Below are 27146 nucleotides of genomic sequence, written 5' to 3' on the forward strand. Positions count from 1 at the left end.
ACAGTTGAAATCTCTCAGCTTTTTGGAGGGGTAAGGCATGAACTGGCACTGCAGTCAGCAAATGGTGGCCATAAACATAATGGGCTGCATTTTCACTGTGGGCAAAATGCCATTACAATTCATTAACAATGTAGGGAGTACTGTACCCTCTCACCATTGAAAACAACAGGAAATGAGGTCACCATGAGTGCTGAGCTTATATGGAACTGGTCATCCATCATCCAAGGTTATCAATATTTTATAAAAACCAGCAATCATAGAAACACACACACAGAGGACTGGAACGAAAGGTTCAATTAGCTTTATGGGGAGCTTACGATGTTGCACTTTTTTACTGGGATATATAGTACAGGGCTTGAAATAATATATTCTGGCCAACCTGCCTCTGTACAAGATGGAATACAAAACAAGAACATTTTGACACATTCCATTTACACAAAAACTAAAGTGTCATAAATAAATAAAAACATAATTGAAAAACACAATAAACAACAGGATTATCACAAAATAAAGAAGAAATGTAGGTTTTCAATGTACTGCACAACACCAACTTGAAAAATACAGATGAGTATACATTATTCTGAGGGAAAATAACCATAGTACAATGCATATATTGTCCATATTTCTGTTACAGACATGAAAATTGTTATGTCGCACATATATACAACATTGCCATAAAATATCAATGCACGTGTCGCTGTGGACCTTTTTTAAAATATTTTTTAAATGGTATAACAATGCATGGTTATTGAACAAGGTTACTGAACAATGTGATTGGACAGCTTTCCCTGTCTCATTTCTTTTACACAAGATTATTTAGGCACTCATTTTTACAGATAGTTCTTTCGCAATAAAATATTGAATGGGATTCATTTTCTGCGCAGAGGGTAGATTTTCAAGGACACTGTAAGTGAATGAAGATGATGAATGTTCATGCTTCAAGAGAAACTCATTTGCATACCACATGAATGCCACTGGAGAAACCCATACAGTTAAGGATAAAGATAGGATGAAGAGCAATCGAACATCGCTGAAACAAGGCTGCATCATTCTTACCATTATTGTATTGAACCATCAGACCTGCGGTAGGTGTCCATATTTTGTATTGTATTTGTCATTTTGGCTCTGAAAATAGTGTGGTAAAACAAAGATTACAATATATTCAGAGAATCATCCAGCTCAAGCTGCAGCCTAAATTACTTAAAGTGCTTGGATGGTTCACAGAAATGCTGTATCTCCAGGCAGACAAACGACAATATGCAAACAAGGGTACAAACCACAGGAGCTGAAAAGTTTGTCTTTGCATTTAAGTTTGCATATCTAAGACCATATTTTCAAATGCTGTTGGTACACGCACATGTAAAATAGGTTTTCTACTGAAAAACAACTACTAAAATGGCAGACAATAGTTATGTTAGAATGAAATTACTGTAAAATTACTTGAAAAAGGATTAAAAAAGGGGACATTTCCTCAAAACCTGCGAAAGACTCTCCTCCAGACTCTTAAGAATAAAACGGATTTATTTTTTTCTGACGCACTTTAGCAGACCGGGTAAGAACAAAGGACAAATGCTTCACCGCGAGACTGGCTGAGCTAATCATTCATTGCTAATGCCTTTCCTGGGTCCTGCCACTTTCGCAAACAGAGCTCGTCTGATGTATGGCGCGGCACTGCTTTTTTTCCCAGGCCAGACGATCAGCCGGCGGAGCGACTCCAGCGACAGCGGCCCTTATCCTTTCCCAGGACGCCAGCGGTCCGATCGTCCCGGAAATTCAACGACCCGGTTCAGTCACGGGAGGCCCGAGGGCTCAGAGCCGCGGCGGAGCCTCCGGACCTCAAACGCGCGGCGGGAGTCGGACGGGAGGGGGACGAATGAGACGCTCGGCGGGCGATGGCGGCTAGAGATGGGACACGGGAACCCGTTCTGGCCCGTGAAATCGAGGAGTGCGGCGGACAGGACGGTGGGATGGCATGAGTGCGGGGCTTTTGGACTCTGGGATTTGAGAGGGGCAGCTACTGCTGAGAGTTTCAGGGGACCTAAGGGTCTGATCTGAGCACAAAGGCACAACCGCTTGTGTTTATCTCCAACACAACAGGACATAAAGGCAGCTCATTAACACAGTTACAGGAACAAAAATATACAACCTAAGACCATCATACTCACCCAGAAATTACAGGACAACCAATATACAATTAATTACAAATACATATTCACTGCATATATATGCGTATACGCATACACATAATTTACATATATTTTTATAAACACACATAAGCAAATGCACAAAAATTCCATGGACAATTTCCACATTAAATCTTGAAGGAGGGACAGGTCAGTCCATGGTTAAGTTTTCTCTCCTCCCCAAATGGGATTCAGAGGTACACAATGTTCTCCTCTCCCCCTTCCTCCCCATTTTCTGTCTCCATGGAGATGTATGGCTGAGGGTGGAGGGGGCTTCCTACAGGAGACGTGGGGAACCCAAGATAACACCCTGCTCTGCTCATCGCTGGTCCCGAAGACCACTTCTCTGGGTTGTAGTTGTGCACGTTCACGTCTGCATCAAAAATGACAATCCATCGTTAGCTTTTAAGAGAAAACCTGTATCAAAGACAAAATATGAATCCTAATCCAAATAGACTATATTGCACAAATTCTGGAATTAATGTCTACAGATGGGAATTTTTATGGGTCACAAATCTTGCTCAAGGGCACACAGGCAACATTGCACCTGGGATTTGATTTTGCATTTCTCCAGACAGAGGTCAAATGCCTTTAATAAATTCTGCTTAGCGTCTGTCTTATTTAAATAGGGAGTACAAAAGGGATCCCAAGAGGGGATCCATTAAATGGTCTCTGCTACGTTTATCCCCCAATATCAGTTACAAGATTATAGTGAATTAATCATTCTCCATGCATTCAGTAGGGAGGAAAGACTGTGTGAAAAAAAATCTGCATCTATTAATCACAGTTAATAATCACTATCATCCAATCTAAATCACAATTACAATCAGTCAATATCAATATATCAGTTTCAACAAATTTCAATGATCAATCGGTATAAATTGTCTGTCACAGTACATCGGTTTCATCATTATCAATAATTACAATCACTTTCAATCACTACTAATTGGTTTAAATCACTAATAATCACAACCAGTTATTATCAATAAAATCCACTGGGTAAAAATATTAAAGTGGCTAGTTGATGGTTTCAAATCAAAAATTATTTATTAACACAGAATTGGACCATAAGCCATTTGGCATTCAGCCCTTTCCAGCGAGCAGCCATTAAAAATACTATCAAGCTTGGCTGCACATAAAAATTAAGTGTGTTATTTATAGCTTGTAATAAAAAAACATATTTCCATTAAAATTTAGCTGTCACTTTCAGTCCCAAATGGCTTCTTAGTACATAAACTAGTTTGCTTCGTACCTGGTGGGACTACTGATCTCTTTACTACGGTTGGTCTCTGAAGAGGGCACTGTGGTTTTCGTGCTGGATAATCGGCTCTAACAACATGGCTGTTCCTCAAATAATGAGACAATTCTCCTCCTCTGTAAAGACTATTCTGTTCTCATGACAGTAGGTATTTTTTGCCACTGCCACAGGCAGTACTTCTGCATACATTGAAACACAAATGGATTTTTGGAATACTTCATAAACATATATTCTTTGCACATTGGTTGTCTGCTATTATAGTATTTCAGCATCATGTTTCAACTTGACAGTTTGGCAACAACTCAAAGCAATAGAATTCTAACAGGGCTGTCAGACTCTAATACTGAAGTCATAAAGCACCTGTGCAATGCATCGTCTTTGAAACCTACAACAGGCACTTTATTCTCAGAAAAGGGTGCAATGTCCTCGCATTCCTTGAATCCTAATTTGGCTTTTGGGTGAGGGCAGTCTGCAAGGGCCTGCGGGACAAATGACGGCTCCTGGAATCAAGAGTCCTCAGATTTCCTGGCATTGACCAACAGAGGACGTGAATAGGCGAGAGGGCCCCAGAGTCACCTGGGTAAAGAACTACACTGACCTCTGCCCATAACAGCCCCATATACAAGCCTGCCCTTCCAGTGACATTTCATTACCCGAGCGGGATGACCCAGACGTGCCCTTTCTCCGGCGGGAGGCCCCGTGACCGCGGGACGGGGGGAGAGGACAGGGCCTCGGGTCGGGACAGGTGCAGCGCGGCAGCCGGCGATCTGGCCGCGAGCGGGCCTGCCGCAGCTCACCGGGAACGCATCTCTCGCCTGATTAATTGCGCGGCACTTCATTAGCGTACCGCAGGGGCGGGCTGTTGCCTCGGCGGTGATAAACGATGGCGAGGCAGCAACGGTGCCCCGCCCGTGCACCGGCACGGAATGTGCGGTGTCACAGGGGACGTAAACCCTGTCACCTGCCACTCGCGATTCCTTCCAGGTGTTTTCGCCGAGGTGAGGAGAAAGCACAGGGTTTAGACTGGGGTCTTTTTACCGAATAAAGCCCAGTTCTCATTTGATGTTGAACTGACCTTTTCTACCCTCCCAATAATTATACTGTAAAACACAATGGCAGCTCTGAAATGGATCTTGACCTTTAAATATAGCTTCATTTTTGTACGTGATCTGGGTAAGTAACGTGTTAGCTCACATTCTCCTTGGATAACTTGCTTTGCTCCACAAGCTGCAAAAAAGACAACTGATAAGAGGTAAGCTAATGTCAATTTCACAGTTGCTGTGATTTCCATGTTAAAAACGGTTTCATTTAAAAAAGGAAAAAAAAACATAACAAAACAAACTCTATCACTATTAAAAAAAAAATCTGGATTGCCTTTTTACATGTGTAACAAAACCACAAAGTTATCCTTCCTGTATGGGTGTAAAAATATCTCACAACCTTACTATTTTGGTTGTAGGACAGGAATAACCAGAAATTGTGATTAATTCCACTGTCAACTGCTGAGATCAAAGTGATTGTGAGCATGTGAGTCTGGCGGGTGAGAAGCTGCCCTGGGGTATACTCCTGCAAATGATGGCGAGCACCAACTGTTCTGCTGTACACAAAGCTTCCATCTTGTTACTGAACAATGCTGGTTTAGCTGGAGCCTGCGGGGGTGTTCATACCATGAAAGGTTAACATTATTATCCCTTCATTTATTTGCTTAGTAGAGGCCCTTACACGGAGTGAATTATCTTTTTATAAAGCTGGGTATTTATGAGAGCAATTCAGGTTAAATATCACGCTCTGGGGTAGAGCAGCAGCATGCCACCTGGTAACTGCAAACCCAAGCTCTCTGCACTCAACACCATGCTGTCACCCTTTCAATCACCAGCGGCAGTCACTCAATAGCAGGGGATGGCACCATCGGGAACCCGTACACGTTCTATTTATAGACAGCGTATCACAGGAAAACCAAATCAATGCGAACAGATGAGCTGTGGATGGCAAGACAAAATTAGGGCAAAGACGATGTGTTCTCCAAAAAATCAAAAAATAAATTGGAGCACCCAAGCAAAATCAAATTTAAATCTGAATACAACCTGAACCACCCTATAACACGGTTTTGGAGGAAGAGTGTATTCACTGTGGTCAGCAGTAAAACAATTAAAGCACACGGAACTAGGCGTTATTTTTACATTCGATACTGTATCCCCAGCCTCCTCAGCGATAAAAGAGTTTGCGCTACGCAGATCGGTCAACATCCAGGCGACGGACACCGCCCTGGTTTACAGCGCGGGGCTAAATATTTACGCGACCCATCGCTTAATCTTCCCCGCAGTGACAAGTGGAGCTGTAAATGAGTTCGGCAGAGATTTTCCGATCAATGCTCCAATCGGCCCGGGTACGGCTCTCCGCCACGGGACTCGCGCGGAGCTGTCTGCTCCAGCGCTCAATAAATAAAGAGCGATTGATTCAGGGGAGAGAGAGGGAAGACCGCTGTTTTGTCTGGAGACACTGATTAACTAGGAAAGAAGGATGGACTCGGTCTCGAGCGGGAACCCCAGGCTGGGATCGGCCACTGTTTACATTTCTCCACGGCAGCACTACGCCTCTTTAACATCGCGCCCGCTGCGGTCTGGAAGTGCTTTTTTAATGCGAGCGGCCTGAAGTAAGACAACAATCACGCCAGTCTTGCGACTGGTAGCGTATATCTGTAATGCTGTAATCCAAACAAGCAGTCCTCATGATGATTCAAGCACCGCTGATTCCTTTAATATTCACACCAGCCCACAGTAATGAATTTTTCATCATTTACAACGACACCTTGCTGGAATGACATACAACTCCGGTGTAATATCATAATCTGCGTGCCAAAAATATTTGACAGAAGGGCCTGGTGAGAGAGGAAGCTTGCGGTTTGAGTCTGCCAAGCACATTTAAAGCAATAATAGACTTCACCTCCCATCAGAGTAAGAAAGATTCTGTATATTTTTCGCCTCCTGGCCACATCCAACCCTCTCCACCACTTCAACACCTCTGCCATAAGTAGTGTGTATTCTCACCATTGCTTACGGTCTCCCGATCATGCCTTCCCCGACTCTCGTCCACACTCTCCAAGGCGGTGTTCCCTGTCCTGCCGTGGTTTTGGGACAGGACGAGGTCGTGACAGGAGGCCCGCTCGTCCTGGGTGCAGCCCATGAGGGAGTTGAGGCTGTTGTGGGCGCTGGGCGTGTCAGGGTAGGCCGATGACCCAGAATTCGGATGCTGGCGAAGGTGACGGTTGTTTCGAGGCGTCTGGAGCGCCGCCTCGTTGATGAAGACCGAACCATCCTCGTCAGAGGCACCGGATTGGCTGTGACTGGAGTCCTACAGATGAGAGCCCATGTGACCAAGTCAAGCCAACGTATCAATGGATAATGAAATGTTATCACTCCAAGAGATTATAATTATAATCCACAGTATATGCACACATTTTCGGTGTAATGCATATTTAAATATATTAGTATGCCTGTGTAAGTAAGCATGGAATACATGTAAAAGTATGAAATACTTCTCACATACGCAAATATTTTCTAACTGTGGCTAATTTAGATTACATAATATGCCATATAGCAAAAAATAATGGGTTTTTCAAAACAGACTACAGACAACCAGACAAAGCTCGTCATATTTCATCAAGTGGAATAAATTGAATAAAGTATTGTGTGCAGTAGAATAGACTGGAAAGCGTTACTTATTAACGAGGGTACAATATGTGAGACTTCTCATGGAATACATATGAAAGAACAGCTAGTGAGCTGTGTGAAAGGAGCGAAATCTACCCGGTTGGGAATACTGCTTCTAAGTGCTCAGCCAAGCGCAGCCTGTTAATTGGGGTGGACAACACCGTCAGGACGTGTGACTCACGGCACGCTTTGTCTTTTCACCCCACCCGCCCCCCATCCCCTCCACAGCACCCCCCCACTGCCTCCCCTGTGATTCTGTGCAGTGTTCACTGCGCTCATTTCCATGACAAAGGTTAGGATGTAAACAGCTAAATTAATTTACTCTGCAGCGGCAGGGCGTGGAATCCAATGATAATCTGTCCTAAATGCCAGGAAATGCGTCGTCAGCAGATATGCCAAGAAAAGCATAATCACATTAGCGTGTAACAGGGACGAGGAGCATCTGGGGACACCGCGCTTATGTTCCTGAACAACATATTCATCAGGAAATGTCTGAACAACACCCCCGCCGCACCACATAAATGCCACATAAAGCTCAAAGACTGTGTAGCCTGCCCAGGAAAAGTGTACCTCAATCCACCTCCATAAATTCACAAGTTTGGGGTTGCTCACAACTTCTATACCCTCTAAATGCCAAACCCCTTTGTCGAGAGGATCCATCGGTTCTCTTATTAGCCTACAAAAGGAAAACCTAATGCAGAACTTCTGAAGGAATGTGAGGAAAAAACTGCTGGATAAGGAACTGTTTCGCCTTTTAGGCTGGTTTCTGCTGAATAATACAGTCCTGTGTTTTCTCCCCACGCACTCCGAAAGGCTTTGATGTGGTTTGATATGAATGATCAAAGTCTTTTCAAGGATATTGGCGAATTGACTCGGGTCTAAATCGGTGCTGCTGCAGTTATTTTGCCCGTGCTCCATTCCAGGTAGCTTAATTAATATCAATCACTGCCTTGTTTATTAAAGACTGAGAGGATTGACATTAAGACTGATGATTTTTAAATTGCTCTCATTATCCTGCACCAAGTCAGAATTTCAATTAAGGCTCCTCCACTGTAAGTGCAGAGCACCCACTGGCACACTCGCTCTAACTGTGAGAATGAAGGAACTCTGAACTTGGCAGGGCACTTGTGTGGAGTAATTAAGCTTTGTTGAGAATGTTGAGTAGGTAGCAATATGGCACTGGGGTTAAGGCAATGGACTTAATGATCTGTTAAGGAACTGGACCAGAAAGCTATGTGGCTGAATCCCAAGTGGGGCACGCATACACTGCTATTTAACTTGGGCAAGCCTTCATGAATGTACAGTATAAACACGACAGCAGTCCAGTTGATACCTTGTCTGTAAGTGCCACATATGCACGTCCATGTCTGAACTGATGTTTTGATTCCTCTGTTAAACAAAGTGGGCTCCGTTCACAGCATTCCTCTCCGACACTTTTACTTCTTGTTATGAGAACACAAAGGGAAACTTCAGGCAGCTTTCCTGAGATTATTTCCTGGCTGTTTTGGCAACAGTGGAGGAGGACTGAATCAGGGAAAGTTCCACTTCAGTACCCGCATCCGGTGGGCCGGGGTGGGTGATTCCCAGATTACACCCGGCACACTGTCTCCGTATGAAGATCACAGCTCGTGCTTCGGATCTTTCAGCGTTTTCATGTCTGTTTGATTTTATCTTGCCAGGTTATGCAGAAAATGCAGACAGGGATTATCTAAACGACATTAAAAGAGCTGGGTATACGACTGATGTTTAAGTGGATGTTCATAAATGTGATGCAGAGGGTGCGCATGATAGAGTGTTATTGCTCTGTCTGAGGTCCTGGGTGTGCAGTCTGAGGTCCTGGGTGTACAGTCTGAGGTTCTGGGTGTGCGGTCTGAGGTCCTGGATGTGCAGTCTGAGGTCCTGGGTGTGCAGTCTGAGGTCCTGGGTGTGCAGTCTGATTCACTGGGTTTGCAGTCTGAGGTCCTGGGTGTGCAGTCTGAGGTCCTGGGTGTGCAGTCTGTGGCCCTAGGTGTGCACTCTGATATCCTGAGTGCTCAGGCTTGGTGATACGCACCTGGTGCTCGCTGGTGGGGATCACTATGACGGGCAGGCTCCTCTGGCGGGCGTGCCTCCAGCCGTGCAGCAGCCTGTTCTGGGCCTCCAGCCGCTCCCGCTCGCGCTCCACCAGGCGCTGGCCCTCGCGCAGCCGCTCCAGGCTCTGCTGGTACTCCCTCTGCTGGCCGTCCAGCTCCTGGCGCTCCTGCCGCAGGCGCAGCGCCTCCTGCTGGCACTCATGCTCGCGGCGCTCCAGCCGGCTCTCCTGCTCCCCCTGCTGGCGCTGCCGCAGCTCGCGCTCCCTCTCCCAGCGCTGGCGCTCCTGCTGCAGGCGGCCCTGCAGCCGCAGCACGCCCGCCAGCTCCTCCCGCTGCTTCTCCAGGTTGCGCTGCTTCTCCTGCTCCTGCAGGACGTTGGTCCGGGGGCAGGGCGGGCGGGGCAACCGCTCGCTCTCCTGGAGGAGGAGCCTCTGCACCTCGAAGCAGCTGTCCTGGATGGTCACCACCGCCTGGGGAAGCACACACATACGGTCAGAAGCAGTCGATGCTAACGGCTACCTGTGGATTTTCCTGTGTACCCTCTGCTCTACAGGATGCCCTTGTCTCTTCACACACAGATGACCCCGCCCTCTGACCCCCGTCAGACCCCCACAGTCTGCCTGCACAAGCTGCACATGATGTGCCCTCCTCTGACTCTAAGTCTGTGCAGATTTAACGGGGGGCACTGTGGAGTGAAGATAAACAGCGGCTGACATCTTGTGTTTCGGAGCAGTTGACAGAGTGAGCTGCACCAGTAAGCACAAACACAAACACAGCTAGGCATTCCAGAGTGGAAGGAAGCAGGAGCAAAACACTCAACACCAGGCACCTCCTCCAGATGCTCATTTACATGGTTAGTGACTTGGTCCAATGGTCAACTGTTTACTTGAATTCTCAGATCTTAGGAAAAAAATTATATTAAATATATTCTAGAAAACTTCTGGCTTGGATCCTCACATGGGTAATGCATTTCCCAATGAATGAAAGGCAAACAAGAAAAACCTTTCTGAGAAAAGCTGAACTTGGAAAACTAGATAGTAAGCAGCCATAACATGCAATGCGCAAAGCTGGTTGAAGGCCGGCAAGATGGCCGCATGGCTTCATCCAGGGTTGAAGATTAGAATGCAGAATCTCTGGACTCAGTGAGCGACAGGTATGTATACACGTATACTGGACTTCCCTGCATGGTCTTTCTCTGCTTATGTCTGTTTTTCTCCAGTACACACTCAAGTGTTATGAATAGTTCTTTTCTTTCTTACACTTTTCACAGCGCAATCCATGGAGCTTTCAGAGTTAATGGTTCATTCTGCCATCAAAGGAGGTGTAAAATGATTGGGCGCTCCCACATCAAAACACACAAGCATACATACACGCATACACATATTCTCATACAAACACACATGTACGCATTCAGAAAGAAACAGTGCATGCAACTCAAACCACGAACATTACCCAGGCTTAGGGAAAAAAAAACCTCATGAGCCCCTGCTATAACAGCCAGTCAAATACTACCAGTTACAATAGACTGGATCGTACATTTATTTACTGAGAATTAGTGGTAATCAATAAGTAGGATGCTAAATTACAATTATTAAATGCCAATTGGCTACATGAAAGATGGAAAAGGTGCAGTGCTGTTATTTTCTTACCTGCAGACTGTAGAGCAGCTGGGTCAGGCTCTGTACACTCTGTACCACCTGCAGTGGGAAATTACAAACCAGGTGAGAAATGAGGGCCCAGTATCCTTATGAAGAAACACTCAGGTTCATATCTCCTTAAACATGGGACCTTCTGCGAGCTGCAAATTATATGGTATGGGCCTGAAGACAGAAGATCAATTGGCGTAGGAAATGTGTGTGTGTGTGTGTGTGTGTGTGTGTGTGAGTTTGAGAGAGAGAGAGAGAGATATCAAAGACTTATTTAATTGACCATACGCACATTAAATATTACATGGTAGCCAAGGAGCACAATATTGAGGCCGGCTTCGGCAAGCCATAATTCCAAGCTTATGTCCATAAATCACCCTACTCTCTGTAATAGGATTGAGGACCTAAGTATAATGTTATCCAAAATATGGCACCTCATAGAGAATGTTTGACAGCTTCACTGCAGTGCATCGTGGAGATCATAGGTAGGGAGGGAATAGTGCCTCCTAATGGCACACACTGAAGTCCCTAGCAGTAACATTCCCTTTCTGGGGCCTCCCATCCCAAGCACTCTCCTGGCTAATTTGGCTCCTCTGACCTCCTAGTAGGCAAGTATTTTGTGGTACTACAGCTGTAGGCCTTACACAGAACTCTTTATTGATCGGGTTAATTAAATCATTTGTCTTCATCATGTCACACACAGGATTATCAAATAGGATTATCTATCCTATTATCCTCCTATCTGAAACTTATGATTGGATGCATTTGTTACACTCTTCTGCTCGTTCTTCAGTGTATCGTGAGTGCCCCCTTGTGGTTCACACTCAATTATCACATCGCATTACCAACAACACCTGATTTTTCATTCTTTTCTTTTTTGTCATGCTTTCAGGCAACCATCGTACCTTCAGGTTCATTATATAACTGATATAATGAACAGAATGATAAATGACACTGACAAATACGAGCATCCTTTTAAAAATGGAACAGTATTCAAGACCCGAAAAGCACTCCTGGTTTGTTATCCCGACATGCATAATTTACTACTTTAAGCATGTGAGTGACTTTAATAGGCTCACATGAATAATTAATGTTTTCATCATCGTGTCCTTGGGGAATGGAGGAAAACATGAACTACACACATTCACTGGAAGACAGCGCAGCAAATTAGCTGTTGCTACAACTGAACCCAGGGAAGATCAACCGCAGGGCAGCAAGCACTTCTACCAGCGTTATCCTCAAAGCGGATGTCTTGGCCCACAAAACTGTATGTGTCGGTGTACTGATAAGCGTGCAGGCCAAGTGTAGTTAACAGTTGATGGCGATTTTTCTCCTGACCCTTGGGTCAGTATTATTATGAATATATTCATATTTATATTATTCAGCGTGTTGTGATGAAAAAAATGATCTTTCTACATCCTTCAATGAGAATATTTCCTAACAAAATACAGCTATACAGTACTGGCATACACAATAAATATAGTGTAAAAAACCACAATAGATAATCATAATCAAACAAACATGGTGAAATAGCCATCCTCAATAGCCAGCCAAAAATTAATAATAACAGATATATCATCAATGATAAAGCAATTTAAGAAATCATCTTGTTTGGGGCATTTGAGGTAGCCGGTTGAATTAATTAATGATTTGGATTGGATCTATGCATCTTTCTTTTGCTTTCATTTCACCAAACTCTCTTCGAAAAGTGACTCATCTCTCAGATGAAATGATTCATCTCATAGATGTTCCCTCTTGATTGATCTTACGTTCACAGTAATAAATCTGCTATGATTAGTGCACTGCAAGAACATCAAATTGTCTTGAAATGCAGCAGCCAACAAGATTAAACAGTGAATTAAAAGAATGTATAAATTATCTTCAGGTATCTGTGATATAGAAAAAACCACAGTAAATTGTGCAACCTACTTTCAGGTTGAGACTGTTGGCATCCCCCTGCTTTAACTGTGTGAGATACTGCAGAATCAGGGAGTCTGTTCCTAAGCACTCCCCTTCTCTTGTCTCCGAGTCTGATACCAGTGACGTTGAGCTCGAACTATGGGCATCCAAGTAACTGGCTAAAAATGGGAAAGATTAAAGATTAAGGCTTTACTTTCTTGACACAGCTGATCTGCATTATAATCACTGAGACAATGGCAGGAGTTACAAGCTTGCAAGTTAATAAACTGAAATCTAGTCCTAATTAAGCTTTAAAGAGCCTAAGAAGTGTGGTACCATTAAACCACATTTGAATAAATCTGGTTTGAAAATCCTGCACTAATTTGCATTGTGAAAACAACTATTTTAGAATTAGTTTGAAAAATAGTTATATACGTGGTTGAGTAATATGGGCTGTATTTTTCGTTCTAAATGATTAAATCATACACAATGAACAGTCAGCATAGTTTAATAGCACTTAGTGATCATTACAGATCAGAGCTAAATAAATAATAAAGTTACACAGTTCTTTTGTTATCTTGTTACCCATTAAAAGCTAAGGAAGTGTGGGTTGCAAATTAAACAAGGCATACACATTAGACAGAATGTCTTGCAATGCCCAAACATTTAGAATAGCGTGAATGTCAGAAGGCAGGGGATGTCAGTAAAGACAAGGCTGAGTGAGGATGAGGAAGGGGTGGCTTGCTCACATTCAGTGGGGGATGCTGGGATGCTGCTGAAGCTGCTAGACTCTGCCAGATTGACAGGAGAACTGGGCTCCCAAAGGGTTTCCAGGGAAACGCAGGATGAGGGACAGGACTGTGAAGTCAGTGTGGCGGTGAGGTTCTCAGCTGGAAGCACACAGCACAGTGAGAATTCATTTCACAAATCCCAGTTCACAATGGGAAAGCCAGCAGATCAACTCCACTCCTCCTGTGCAATTGAATATAGAAAAATACGTGGGATGTTATTTGTTTGAGTATTCGCTTTAAGTCTTTGCTTCCCACAGGAAAGCGCCACTGAGCTCAGAGAGTTTGAGGCCGTATGTGGAGTCATTGTCTTTGGAGGGAGACAGGAAGTGGGACAGGAAGTCGCAGGAAGAGGCCGCTCACCCTCTCTGAGCGCAGCGGTGAGCAGAGCCATGGCCTGAGGAACCTCGTCCGGATTGGGCCTGACCAGGAGGCGGGGCTGTGCCACAGGCTCCTCCCTCACACTCAGCCCTGCTAGCTCTGCATAGATCTTAAGCTTCTCTTCTAACCTAGCGCAGATCTGCTGGTCCTGCGAGTTTAGTGTCTCTGCAGAAAACAAACAAATACAATACAGAGGCAGTCCAAGTATTAACAGAGATCAACACAATGCACATTTTTTTAAACTCCACAAATCACTACAAGGTTATATGGCTTAGTTATTCCAAAGGATCATTGACACATGTTGGTACTGGTATGGCTGAGAGGAATGGTTGGCTGTAAGTGTATAAGGGAGGACATCTAAAGGGATGATGGGAACACAAACCCTCCCTCTCACCCTGTACTCTGTGGATCTTCTGGGCCCTGGCTTCAGCAGCCCGACACTCTTCCTCAGACTCACTAGCATTCTGCTCCTCTTCCTCAGGACAGCTGAGAAAGGAAGAGGTAGTTAGGGGTCTGGCGACAATTAAAGCACACTTGTACAACGACACACACAGACAGATTAACACATAAACAATCTCTCTGACACACACGCACACACACACCTTCAGATGCACAGAAAATCCTTGGTTAATGCCTGATACATGTATGGGACAGAATATGGAAATATTGTAGCACAATAATGTAATGTACACACTGTACCTCTCTACTGCCTCCCGGATCAGCCTCATCCAGTTGTTTCGCTCCTCCTTTGAGGCAGTGTGGACCTCGTACATCTCCGGGCCGGCCGCAGACGCACTTATCAGGAACATCCCTCGCTCCTCATTGGCCACCTCCCTGACTATCAGTTTTTGGAGGGAGATCACTGGGGGCTTCTGGTCCTGTCCAGTCCATTAACATTATTTAAATATTAAATATGAATTGGCCAACAGAAATTCAGCTCTATTCCTCTATTTAGCCCATTTTTTAAAAAGAGTTAACCTGTAATGCAATTCAGGCATCATAGCCAATTTCATCATGATTTAAATTCTTCTAAATGAAATTATGCAAAGTTTGAATATGATAGGCAGCTTTGATCTGGTAGGTCAGCTTAATAAAACATTCCTTTTCTTAACTGAGACCATCAAAGATGCACAGGACATGAGCCAATTTAAATTACAGTTTGATCCCAACTTTCCAATTCCAATTCTTGTAACCTACAAAAACACTGCAAGATAGTAATCAGTGTTACAGGTATATATTGTCTATAAAGGCAATTAAAATTTTGTCAAGCTGTGTTGGAAAAACATTTATTCGTAACGGACATGGGCCTCCTGGTTATAGCTCCTCTTATTCTTTTGCATAACTTTTAGACCTACCACAGCAGCAAATACATATTTCTGGTCCTTTTCTTGCAGGAATATCAGCGCGTCTGTGAGGAGGAGCGCCAGGATATCTGTGGAAGAGGACAGCAACATTTCAATCAGGGTGAAAACGAAAAGTGCACAGCAGCAAAAAAGCGAGATTCAGCGATGGAGCATCCAGTCAACCGTGGCTTCCAGCCACACGCAGCTGACCTTTGAGCCTCCCGGTGGCCGTCTTCCAGTACAGCAGCCCGTCGTGCTTGAGCGTCCTGGCCTGGCTCAGCAGGTCCTGCTTGCGGAAGGTGAGCCCGCTCTTCAGCTTGGCGAAGCTCTTGTTGTCCATGCGGTTGACCACGTCCAGCAGCTTTTGCTCCTTCTCGTACTCGTTGACCCTCAGGTCCACCGCGGCGATGGCATCCCGGATCAGGAGCAGCGCTTGGGAGAGGTCTGCGTGCTCCTCTGTGCCTTCTGCTCACAAGAACATTGTGGCGACAGGTAACCAGGCTATCAGAACACAGCGGCAGTTTATCTAGTTAAAATAAATTATGACAGTAAAAAAATGGTGGGTCAAAAGGATTTCTACTGATCATCACCTGATGAGCCATTTGCCTGGTGTAGGAAATGGAATTCCAAAGGAAAATTATTTGTTTATTGTGTGAGTAATTTAAGTAAGTTTTGTTAAACCTAAAGTGCTTTTCCACACAGAATGGACAAGCCATGTCAGTACCTCCAGCGCTTAGACATGAAAAACTTTACTAAAGGGCATTTCATTACTTTATCTTCTGAGAAAAAGTGGGTCTTTAAACCCCTCTGGTTATGAGAAACAGCTTTTCTTATGGAGATATTAAGCAAAACACTAGATGGCAATATAGAGCCAAACTGACCCTGTGAATATTGAATAATCCTCTCCACCAGAACTGGATACTTAGTGATGCGCTGTGTCACCAGCAAGATGCACTCTGGGATCTCTCTCCTCCGGACCAATGAGTTATTACTTTGTTGCTGGAGAAATATTAGCAGAGCAAACAAGCAAAATCAAAACAATTATTCAGTCATTGTAACCCTATTTTAATCAGCTACAGGCGACCTGAAGAAACTCGCAGGGGAAATGAACCTACTTTGATAAATACTTGGAACTTCTTGTTTTGCTGCTGGAGTTCTTTGAAGAAGTTCACGGCCTCCGTGTGGTGACTGCAGAACTCGCCATACACCTGCTTCATTCTTTCTGCATTGTCACATGAGAACTGAAACCAAAAACGAGAGATGTTACTGCTTCTGCACAGATCCAGCTGCTACAAATGCACCTTGCCAAGTGCAATTAAATGGGCCAGCAGATTATGGACTCTGTGCACCATAATATGGAAGCCTATTGGCAGGTGTTGCCCTCACTTGGTGCACAAGGATGTCCCCGATCCTGTCGATGAGGAAGTTCCTGTCGCTGCCCTCCTGAGTGCAGCTCTGCCGGCGTTCCTTCATGGCGCAGAAGAAGCTCTTGTGGAAGTCCAAGAGCTCGTCCAGGCAGGGGAAGATCTTGTCCACTGTGCTGTGATCGAGCTGCAGCTCTTCCTTCATGCCCTTACGGAAGATCTCCGCCATGATGGTTAGGGTCTGGATGTGATGCATCTCCGTCTGCATCAGCTCTGAGAAAGCCACACAGCAGGCAGCTCTGTTACAGTTACACTTATCACTTTTGCATCGCATCATGCTATTCTCTTCTAAACTAAGCCAGAACCCCTTAATCGACAAGAGAGCAGTTGCAATTTTGCTACAGTAAAATATGAGAGGAAGAAGGTGATTCAGTCTGCACTGGGAGATTCAGTCTTCCCTGGGAGATTCAGTCTGTGCTGGGAGATTCAGTCTGCGCTAGGAGATTCAGTCTGCACAAGGGAGATCCAGTCCGCGCTGGGAGATTCAGTCTACACTGGGATATTCAGTCTGCACTGGGAGGTGGCAGCAGGACTCACCATAGATCACATCCTGCCGCTTAATGACACTCTTCTCCAGCTTCTTGCAGAACTTGTGGTCCACAGCCATGCTCCAGGACTCGGCCTCATAGTCCAGCATATCTGCGTTTAGGTCGTTGCGTAGAGGGGCGTCCACTGTGTCTGAGGAGAGGCAGCCAATGCAACACAGGACTCACATCTAGTTCCTTGGACCTTTGTTATAACAGCCACATTTAAAGAAACATGATTTCTACATGTATCGACACGTATGGCAGTGAGAACAAAAGCACTTAAAAGACAATATTTCCACTCTAAAATGGTGTAAATTCACATCATGGAGACATATCTTCAGACAGCTTTGTCCCATTACCTTCATTGATAGAGGAGTCGGTGGAGGGGGAGGACTCCATCACCTGGAGCAGCTCCTCAGATTGGGAGCGGTTCCTCCACACACTGGCCTCACCATCTCCCTCCAGACTCTCACTCATCCTCCTGGAGAGGAGACACACCATGGCCAGTCAATTCATGATATTCATGTTGGGGTGCAATATACTGTATGTGCAAATTCATACACTGATAAACAAGCATTTTCTTTATACTCAGGGCATTCTACACAAAACTGGTTTCAGATGTTTAGAAAACATGTAATATTAGACAAGGGGAAACTGAATAAACAAAAAACATTTTTAAATTATTATTTGATTTCTTTAATGACTAAAGTTATCAAACATCCATATCACCCATGTAAAAAAGTAACTGCCCCATTACATAGTCAACCAAATTTAATTGATAATTAGATTCAGCTGATTGAACACAGCCAGGCTTGATTGCAAGCGGCCCATTTGAAACTACACCTCACTCATACTGAACCCTTCCATCAGAGTGAAGTAGTCACCACTAATTTTCTACAAGCACACTATGCCACAGTTAAAGCAAATTCCAGAAGAGAAAAAAGTTGTTAAAATATTTCAGACTGGAAAGGGTTATAAAGCCATTTCTAAGGCACTGGGACTCCATCGAACCACAGTGAGAGCCAACATCTCCAAATGGAGAACACTTGGAACAGTGGCGAATATTCCAAGGCGGGGCTGGCATGCCAAAATTTCTCCAAGGGCGACAGCGACAACTCATCCAGGAAGTCACAAAAGATACCAAATGAACATGTATTCATGTATGTATGTGCTCGTGTATTCATATGTAACAGCTCTGAGTTTGAATATGCCCTATATGGAGTGTGATACCCCGCAGTGCCTTGGCTTTGGTGAATCTGAGACTTCCCCCTCAGTGGCCCTCTGCATGAGGAAAGACCCCGGCTCACCGCTCGGAGACCGCAGGCACGCTCTTGGACAGGACGTTTGGGAGGCACACCTGATCCCTCCTGTCCCGACCGGTCATGACAGGAAGAGAGGCAGACGTGGGGATAGGGCAGGCTGTGGGACACTCCCACACAGTGCCACCTGTACCTGGAAGAGAAATGAGGACACGTTCAATGCCCCACCCAGGACACGAACCCGTTCACCTCAAAGTCCCTTAACCGGCATAACCGGCTCTCAGACTAAACAATTATTTGAAATACTTTTACATTTTTCTTTCATGTGGATGTTTTGTTAGTAATATCCATCCATCCATCCAGGTCACTAATCCATCGCAGGGCAGCTTAAGCAACATGTTTTGTTGAGACATAAAAGCATCTCAAATTTGGTCCAGTTTGGTCCAGTTCTGTCTCAACCTTACACCATCACTTTCACTCATGGGCTACAAATAAAAATACTGGACTGAGTCAAATAAGTGACAAGCCAATTAGGATCAGCCCAGCTCTGTCGAACAACACAGACACGCAATATATACAGTATTTCTGGTTTTACCAGGTTCTAAGTGGAGGTGACTGGCAATATAATGCTGATAAGGAAGCACCCAGTACTATGGGGTTGAAATACTGTTTGTCTCAATGATACAGGCAATCCAATGGCTTTTATGCCAAGCGTGTTTACTTTGTGCCAGAAATAATAGGAAACAGATGGCCAAAACAGACCGGATAAACTGAAATGTTGAATCAATTTATATTATAAGAAAGTTCAATTTAAGTTTTAGGGAAGCACATGTCAAGGATTAAGGAGAAGTGAATGGTTTTCATCTCAGAGAAGGGAAGGGACATGACCGTCCATATTGGGGAGTTGGCCTTATTACCATATACAGACCAGAAAACTCTATTGCTCTTCTGCATGTTCCTTTGCTTTAAAAAATTGTGTTTCCTTATCATAAGTTTGTATTACTGGTTGTGTTTCCTCTCAGCAGACATATGTGAATGAGTGAAATGTTTACAGGACTTGCATGTTTACAATGCAAATATTAATCACTTAGATCACACAATGCAAAAAGCACTTCCTCTTCCAGTCTCTCCCTCACTACAGTCCTTCAATGTTCATCTCCTCCATGGCATGCTAAACATTAATGGAGCCAGAAAATCTTTAACTTTTGGACTCACTTTGTGGGAGGGAAGCTGCTCTGTTCTTTGTCACCACTGCATACTTGTCCTGATGTTTCTGTAAAAACAGTCTGGTAAGCATTGTGTAGACATGAAAAGCATACAATATGATTCACATGTATGTCAGCCCCATTTAACGACTTCAAGCAAAGATACAGTCCAACACACCTGGTGCTAATATATGTGCATTATTTGTTTGTTTGCTTTGTCTATTTCATTTTGTATTGTAAATTCTAAACACTCAGATGAATCTATTTGCAAGATACTCAGTTACTTCTTTACTACTGTGAAATATGTAATAAGAGAAAAGTCATGTTAATGATACACGGCAAGTGATTCATATCAAGGTTCTGCACATGAGGTCACATTGCAAGTCTACACAAAATAAATTTAGTGAAAAGACAGTTGGATCCACAATACACTTTTATATTAAAGCCATATTTTATTATATAAAAGAATAATATCTCCAGATCTCAGATCTGCTATTCATTGAGATGCCTGAACACAAAAACGTGTTTAGACATATATAAGCAAAACATCATTTTTCCACGTGGACAGTATATGTAAGCAGGGTTCAGTGACACTAGTGCACAACCCTCATGTTCAGTCTTTTATGATGTTATTTCAAACTCCGTTCTTGAAGTGGATTATATTTCCTTATGTTATGACCAGTTTACACATGTAGACTGTCGTTTCAGCCATCACAGTAGCATTTCAATTGCACGCTACCTTCATGCATTGTGTTGCAGAGTCTCGGCAGCCTTTATGGACGTTTATGGTGCAGTCTGGAAAGGAAGTGACATCACATCACATTAAACATCCGCAAACAGCTTGATAAAAGTATTTCAGGACAAAGCTGGAGCCTTTTTAAACTGCTCTTTTCTAATTTGTACAATAAATTAAATAGTACAATTTACACAACATACCCTATATATTTATGCTACTACTACTACTAATAATAATAATAATAATCATCATCATCATTTTCATTTTTCAAGCCGTACAAAAAAATTTGATATATTGCCGGACTGAACCCTAAAGCTCTCTTCAGTATATTTGCAGTAATGGCACTAACACTCTGTCCATGCTCTGAAAAAGACAGACCCAGCAGACCAGAAGGCAACGGAGACAACACTCACTGGAGCACTGCAGAAGGTCCTTTGCCATCGCTGGCTTGTCACAGACTAAGCACAGTGTGAGGCTGGTGCCAGACCCGGCCGCAAAATGGTGTGCCTTCAGTGGCTTCTCCTTGCCTTCCTTGTCCTTCCCCTTGCCCTTGGAAAACCAGATCAGATACCGATGATCACACATGAGCACCATTACCATTTGATTCACATGAACATCAGAACTAGAGGTCTGTTTCACTCAGTTAAACGGTTTTTAAAGTCCACTGCTGAAGTATGCATGCTTCCAATCAGCTGACCATTAACAGGCTCACAGGAGTTAATGATTAGTGAACAAAATCTGCTTGCAAAGTAATTATTGTGTGTGATTTTTTTTGCCGTGCAAACATAGACCAAAGTATATTCAAGTTTAAATGTTTTTAAATACTTGTCAAAAATTGAAATAATGCTAAGCAGAATGATCTAAAGAAGCACCACAACAAAGAATGGTTCAAGGGTATCCTAAGTGTGATCTCAGTCCTTACCTTGTTCTTGTTGCGAGTGCTTGACATCCGGCTCTTCAAGAAGCTGAAAGTGCGACTCACTCTGTACTTCTCCGATTCTGCCTTCGACGGTATAATATACCTGTCCCACTCCTCTTCTTCGATTCTGTTTTCAGAAAAAATACAATGCTTAAAAACAAACCGCGCTCAGAATCCCCTGGTGTGACTTTGGCTCTAGGATAAAACTGGTTTCTAGAAATATTAATTTTTGCAACTGATATGTCTACTTTCAATGTTACTTTGTGCCATCTCATAAACTCAATCATTTTATTTTGCATATGGACACACATTTTTAGGATAATGGTAATCTAATATTCCACACATAGTCCTTTCATTCCTAGTTTCATAAACCCACACTACATGTGAGCATTTGCTCAGGCATAATAGTTTGAGTATAAACGTGCAAGATCATCTTTGTCATTGCACTATTATGTCAACCCGGTTGCTGGTTAGTTCAGACTGTTAGTTTTTTTTTTTTTTTTTTGGTGGTTACAACCTTTGGACCATGGAGTAAAAGGGCAAGACAAGGCATACATTACATGCAAGACAGAGCAAAAACCATAAAAATTCCAGCAGGCTACCACAATCCATTTCCTCTTTTCTAATTCATAATTCAAGAGAGAAAATATTTTCATTATGCTCAATAGGGATCCAGCATCCTATATGATGCTAAGCTGTACTAGGATACTACGTACTAGGGGGTCTTCTAGTTACCAGAACTATGATGTGATGTGAGGCTAAGATAGTTAAGGCTTGTTATAGGTAGTTCGATGCGACTGGAGCTGGTAACTGAAGCTCCAGTATGGGCGAACTAGCGCGGGTGAGGGAACGATAAGAGTGGTTACAGGGAAAAGGCTGGATGGATGCATTCATGGTTAATAGGTCATGCCAGGCTGGCCCTACGCGTGCTTGGCACAGGAGACAGGGTCTTCCCACATACTCTTTGAGGAACTCGGAGAGGGTGAGGTGTCGGAGGGAGTCTGCCAATGCCACGCTGCCCTCGTCCTCAGCTGACTGTGCCCTTTTGCGGAAACCTATCTCCCTACAGGAAACAACACAGTTCTCCCAATATGCCCGGGCCAGAGAGGGGAAACGCACAACGTCTTTGCATGCTTGGGCATCGGCTTCTGACGGCAGCGCTATTGCTGCTCTGGCTTTGAAGTCTGTTGTGTGCAAATAATGAGTGTGTGAGCCAAGGCCACATTTGTGTGATTACGTTTGGTCTCTGTGAAAATGGGAACGTTTACAAAGCAATGGCTTCAGAGGTGGGGCTGAATGTGATCACTGTGCATAAGTGGGACAGACTATAAAATGAATACTGAACAACTCAGTCTAAAAAAACATTCTATCTGCCTACAAACACATTGCTCAATCTTACTAGAGAAATACAATGAAATGAAGTACAATGATGAAGCCAAAATAAGCCTCAATGTTCAATTAAACTCAACTCAATTAAACTAAAATGGAAATATGATTAGATGTAGAAAAGTCAGCTATAGTATACCTAAAAAAAAAACTAAGAATGTACAGCTGGGTACAATGACATAGATTATTTTAACCAGCACAAAAAATCATCAAAGAAACATGAGCTGGCTTTGACATTATAAATTAAACTGTATGTATTGCAATTTTTTTTTGCAGTTATGAGCAGCAGCAGTAAAGTAATTATAAAATAATGAAATCTTCTTATCAAAATATAAGAATTTGCAGTTTTGTCCTGAGATGTGAAACTTAAGAACAGCACAGGAAATGAAGGTCTCCCTATTCCAAGAATACTTTGACTGGCTGCCAGTCCTATTGTGTGCATTCATCTTATTTCACATGAAGTATTTCATTAAAGTGCTGGAAACTGTGAATGTGTAAAACGTCACTGCGGTTAGTGACATGATCGCTGACATATTGGTAAATTCAGTTAAGAGTTAAATATAAAGATGTGTTAAAATGGTTAGTGCAGCACTGTTCAACATTAATATTATGCTAACAAACAAAAAAATATATTTCAATATGCTTTCAACATGATGGTCTCAGTTTAATGAACATTTCTCAATAAAACTTAACCTTTTTTGCAATTGCTGGACTTGCCAAAGAGTATGTATGAGAAAAAAAGGCTAACACCTGTGTTTCATGAGGTAAGGTTTAGGACAGATATTGACAAAATCCAGATGAAAATAACACTTGCACGAATGATGAATTACAAAAACGAAAAGGACCGATGTGTAAGTGTGCGTGTCTCTCAACAATACACAACATTATTTAATAACAACATTCAAGAGTATTATAAGCAGACGGAATTTTAATCATAATAAGATTTAGTTGTTGGCAGATAGCGAGTGCCACGTGTTACCAGGGAGCTACGCGTCTCAACATTCACACACTACTCTGTGTGGAGCGCTAACAGTGCGAACCAAACTTATTCAGTAACTGAACAAAGGGAGAGACGGAAAAAAACAAAACTAGACGGCTATCCCAAAAGCCCCGGCTGGAGAGAGAGAAAGACGGGGAAAGCGGGAGCACTGCGGTGTCATATAGGGGCCCCGCATTAGGCCAGTTTCTGTTTGCCACTCTTATCACCGAAAAAGGACAAACCCGTGATGCATTTTTGAAGTATGAACGGGGCTGAAGGTCAGTTCAGTCCGCTCCATGGGTGGCCACCATGTCAACAGTAATTACAAATACCTCAGAAATGACCACTTTTATCTGCATAGTAAACCGGTCAGTGTTAAATCAACTTGGATAGAGTACTTAGTACCCTTCTTGCACTTAAACAAATACATTCGTTGCGTGGACTCCATTTTATTGTTTATCTGTGGCAAAATGCTCATCTCCTTCAGTCTCTCTTTAAGTGTGCAGAGAAAATGTACCGAAGCGTATACTTGCTTATTTGTTCTACATTTAATTTTGTTTTATTTTTTTATTTCAGTTACTACTAATTTAACTAGATCCAGATACCTACATTACATTATATAAAGAAAAAAATTCAAATAACAAAAAGTAATAGTATCAAAAAGCCTTAAGAGAAATGAATGTCAGTGACTATTGTAGTAGAGCAGAGTAGAACCATGATCTTTGTGAGCTTTCAAAGCACTACTCTCCCAAAGTAAACAGACATCCATTACGAATGGAGCAAACACAAAGCTAAATGTTTACGTAACATAGAAAAAGGACACTGCCATATTTTCTGAACCAGAGGGATGAGAATTAGCCTTTGTAAATACCTTTTCTCTTGCTGAGGCTCTGGTAAGCTGAAAGCACGCTGCTCTGCAGAAAGTAACATGGTAAACATAACATCAGTACAAATGCACATTGTTTTCAACTGGATCCCAATGAAAAGAAATCCCCAAATGGCTATTATCACAATTCCAAAGTGTTAGTCTCGTTATATATAAACACATAACAGACATCAATCCAAGACCTATACATTGCGATAGCAATGCAAAATGCAAATGAAGCTGACACAGGAAGAATGCCGCTCGAACATGGGGAACAAAAAACTCATTTACACTTGCAGAGTATCCCAGGGGCAGAGAAGTGAAGAAAACAGATGCTCTCAACAGCCCAAAAAAGCCAAAATGTGAGAGGGAAAACGAACACAGGAATGATGACGTCTTTGGCCAGGACTGCAGGCGAAAGGACCACACCGCTGCCTTAAGGTACAAAATGCAAGGCTTGTTTCTCAGACTAGGCCCTGCTTCTCTGGATCAATTACCACAGACTGGCTTTCAAGGAAATCGATTAGTTGGGTCGAAAATTAGGATTGTGCATTTTGTACCCTTTGTGACACTCCTCAGCATGACTCCCCCACCGACCCACCCACCCACCGGGGTTGCCAAAATGTCACCACAGAATGTTATGATGTCACCAGTGAGACAGACAATGAGCACAACTGCTGGGCGGAGCCTTCCGCCTCAAGCGCAGCATAGCAAGCTTAGCCGGTTAGCGGTGGTATATTCCACAGTCAGCTGTGGCCTGAGCCGCATGCTGTTAACTGAGTGGCACGAGCGCTCGATTGCGCGAGGTGTACTTACTAACTGGATTGAGCAGAGACAGCGATTTAGACAGAGAGAGAGCCTGAAGGAGGGAACGACCGCTGCTGCTGAACACACCATCTACAGGGCAAGGACACGGCGCTCACTGTGACAGCACACTTTACTCCACAGCAGTCTCACTGGGCAAACGCCACAGTACCAAAGCTGTGCTCATGATTGTATATGTATAATATATATATATATATATACATATATATAAGTGCTCATATATATATATTATGTATATATATTATTTTTTTCTGCAATTATAATTTTGCAGAATATATATATATATATATATGTATATACATATATATATATAGCAATTTTCTGCAATTATAATTTTCTAATTATACATTAACACAAGAAATGCAATGACTACTCAATCATTTGGAGAGAGGTTGGTGTAACCTTCCTCTCTGCACTGATGAATGCTTTCTTCATCAGACATCAGACATACTGCATGTAAACCATTATGGAAAAAAAAAACATTCACTGACAGAACATTCTCAAGGTTTCTATGCCTACAGCATGCTCTGAAGAAAGTTAGTTATTTTCTCATGCAAACACAATTTTCAGAAAAAAAAAAATTCAGCAAGCATTATCATGTTATAAGAGCTCAATGGCGCCCTGGCTGAAAGGTCATGAGTTGGAGAGTGAGGTGAGCTTGAGCCTTCCTGACATGAGGGTGATCGTTAGAGGCACCGACCTTCGTTGAGGTCCGCGATGGCCGCGTCGCGGGTGAAGCGGGGACGCACCAGGCTGATCTTGGGGGAAGAGTAGGAGTAGGAGCGCAGACGGACCGCAAAATCCCCCGAATCCTGAGGAGATGAGGTGTCATGAGTAACAAGCGCAAGACCTGGAGGATCTAGCAACACCACAGCATGGACTCCTAAAACTGAATAGAACTGATAAGCGTTCTACTGTTGACTGACAACACAGAAGCACAAGACCTTTCAGAAACTGTGCGGAATATTAAAAGCAGCAAAAACCACAAAAAAAAAACATCATCGTCGTTGATATCATCCCCATCTTAAACCGGGTGGATATGACCAAATTTGCATAAAAAACAACAAAAAAGCAGTATGTTTGAGGGAAAACCTCAACAAATTGCAATGCCGCTCAGACCGGCTTGACCCAAAAAGTGACTTAAGTGGCTGCTAAGTAGCACTGGTAATACTGCATGTATGCACACACACACGTATGACAGAGCATTGAGCACCTTCGCGGGGGGGTGGCTGTACGAGGATGAGGAGTGCGTGCGGCTGCAGCTGAGGTCAGGGGAGGTGTCAAAGGAGTCCCTCTCATCTCCACTGCTGGCCTGCAGAACGCTCCCCGAATGGGGGGATGTGGAGGGCTGGGAACAAGGCAACTTGTCCAAAAGATCCTCCTCTTCACTGTCCACCTCCAGAGCGACTAAGCTGGGGCTGTGGGGAGAACAAACCTCCGTACAGAACTTCACAGCATTATGGGAAAAGCACACTCGGAAGGATTGTCAAAAGAATTAAATGACAAGTACAAAGTGTACAATATGAGTGAGCTAAGGGACAATAGTGTGTTGGAAGGAAGTTGGAACTGAATACATTTTCAAGCATGAGCGATGAGTGTGGATTTACATTATGAAAAGTGCATATGCAATATACATACTCATAATTACGAGTATGTAAAAGGTTAGAGAAATAATATAAATGGAAAATAGAGTGAGTGAGTGAGTGAGTGAGAGACAGAGAGAGTCAGTGAGAGAGAGAGA

The 27146-nt window shown here is 43.4% G+C and overlaps 1 protein-coding gene across 5 annotated transcripts in view; it reads right to left on the reverse strand.

The window, feature by feature from the left end:
• Window positions 1–279: 279 nt before the first annotated feature.
• arhgef28a (Rho guanine nucleotide exchange factor (GEF) 28a) overlaps window positions 280–27146 on the reverse strand; it is a 69354-nt gene continuing 42487 nt past the window's right edge. For 3 of the 5 annotated variants that reach the window (XM_064306983.1, XM_064306982.1, XM_064306986.1), the window contains 25 exons: window positions 26619–26823; window positions 26106–26217; window positions 25397–25477; window positions 24587–24629; window positions 21354–21477; window positions 20845–20980; window positions 20435–20490; window positions 19706–19763; window positions 18539–18683; window positions 17591–17712; window positions 17242–17382; window positions 16667–16917; window positions 16396–16521; window positions 16162–16279; window positions 15491–15745; window positions 15293–15369; window positions 14637–14815; window positions 14332–14423; window positions 13920–14102; window positions 13518–13658; window positions 12799–12947; window positions 10873–10920; window positions 9205–9693; window positions 6489–6792; window positions 280–2556 (listed from right to left, as the gene is read on the reverse strand). In XM_064306983.1, the coding sequence (XP_064163053.1) occupies window positions 2375–2556; window positions 6489–6792; window positions 9205–9693; window positions 10873–10920; window positions 12799–12947; window positions 13518–13658; window positions 13920–14102; window positions 14332–14423; window positions 14637–14815; window positions 15293–15369; window positions 15491–15745; window positions 16162–16279; window positions 16396–16521; window positions 16667–16917; window positions 17242–17382; window positions 17591–17712; window positions 18539–18683; window positions 19706–19763; window positions 20435–20490; window positions 20845–20980; window positions 21354–21477; window positions 24587–24629; window positions 25397–25477; window positions 26106–26217; window positions 26619–26823 (3817 nt within the window). In that variant the 3' untranslated portion in view covers window positions 280–2374. The remainder of the gene's footprint in view (window positions 2557–6488; window positions 6793–9204; window positions 9694–10872; window positions 10921–12798; window positions 12948–13517; window positions 13659–13919; window positions 14103–14331; window positions 14424–14636; window positions 14816–15292; window positions 15370–15490; window positions 15746–16161; window positions 16280–16395; window positions 16522–16666; window positions 16918–17241; window positions 17383–17590; window positions 17713–18538; window positions 18684–19705; window positions 19764–20434; window positions 20491–20844; window positions 20981–21353; window positions 21478–24586; window positions 24630–25396; window positions 25478–26105; window positions 26218–26618; window positions 26824–27146) is intronic. The other 2 variants (XM_064306985.1, XM_064306987.1) reach the window with 1 other exon arrangement.

Source organism: Anguilla rostrata, chromosome 14 (genome assembly GCF_018555375.3).
Source record: "Anguilla rostrata isolate EN2019 chromosome 14, ASM1855537v3, whole genome shotgun sequence".
Classification (NCBI taxonomy): Eukaryota; Metazoa; Chordata; class Actinopteri; order Anguilliformes; family Anguillidae; genus Anguilla; species Anguilla rostrata.